General features: G+C 78.2%; 1 protein-coding gene across 1 annotated transcript in view; it reads left to right on the forward strand.

Moving 5' to 3' along the window:
* The first annotated feature begins 6 nt into the window (after positions 1-6).
* ATP11A (ATPase phospholipid transporting 11A) overlaps positions 7-239 on the forward strand; it is a 146,159-nt gene continuing 145,926 nt past the window's right edge. The window contains 1 exon segment of the mRNA XM_027776208.1: positions 7-59. Coding sequence (XP_027632009.1) covers positions 21-59 — 39 coding nt within the window. The 5' untranslated portion in view covers positions 7-20.

Consider the following 239-nt stretch of genomic DNA (forward strand, 5'->3'; position numbering starts at 1 on the left):
GAGGGGGCGCGGCCGGAGCCATGGACTGCAGCCTCGTGCGGACGCTCGTGCACAGATACGTGTGTGCGGCCGGCGCGGGCGGGCACCAGGGCCTGGGACCCCGGGGGCGGGCCGGTCCCGCAGCTCCCCCGGGTACCCCGAAGGCTAAGGCGGCCTGGAGACGCCGACTGCTTCCGGGGCCCAGCAGCTCGCGCGGGGTGGGGGGGGGCTCAGAGTTGGGCCCCGGCCTCCGAGGGGGC

This window comes from Tupaia chinensis, unplaced genomic scaffold (genome assembly GCF_000334495.1).
Source record: "Tupaia chinensis unplaced genomic scaffold, TupChi_1.0 Scaffold000644_1, whole genome shotgun sequence".
NCBI classification, from domain to species: domain Eukaryota; kingdom Metazoa; phylum Chordata; class Mammalia; order Scandentia; family Tupaiidae; genus Tupaia; species Tupaia belangeri.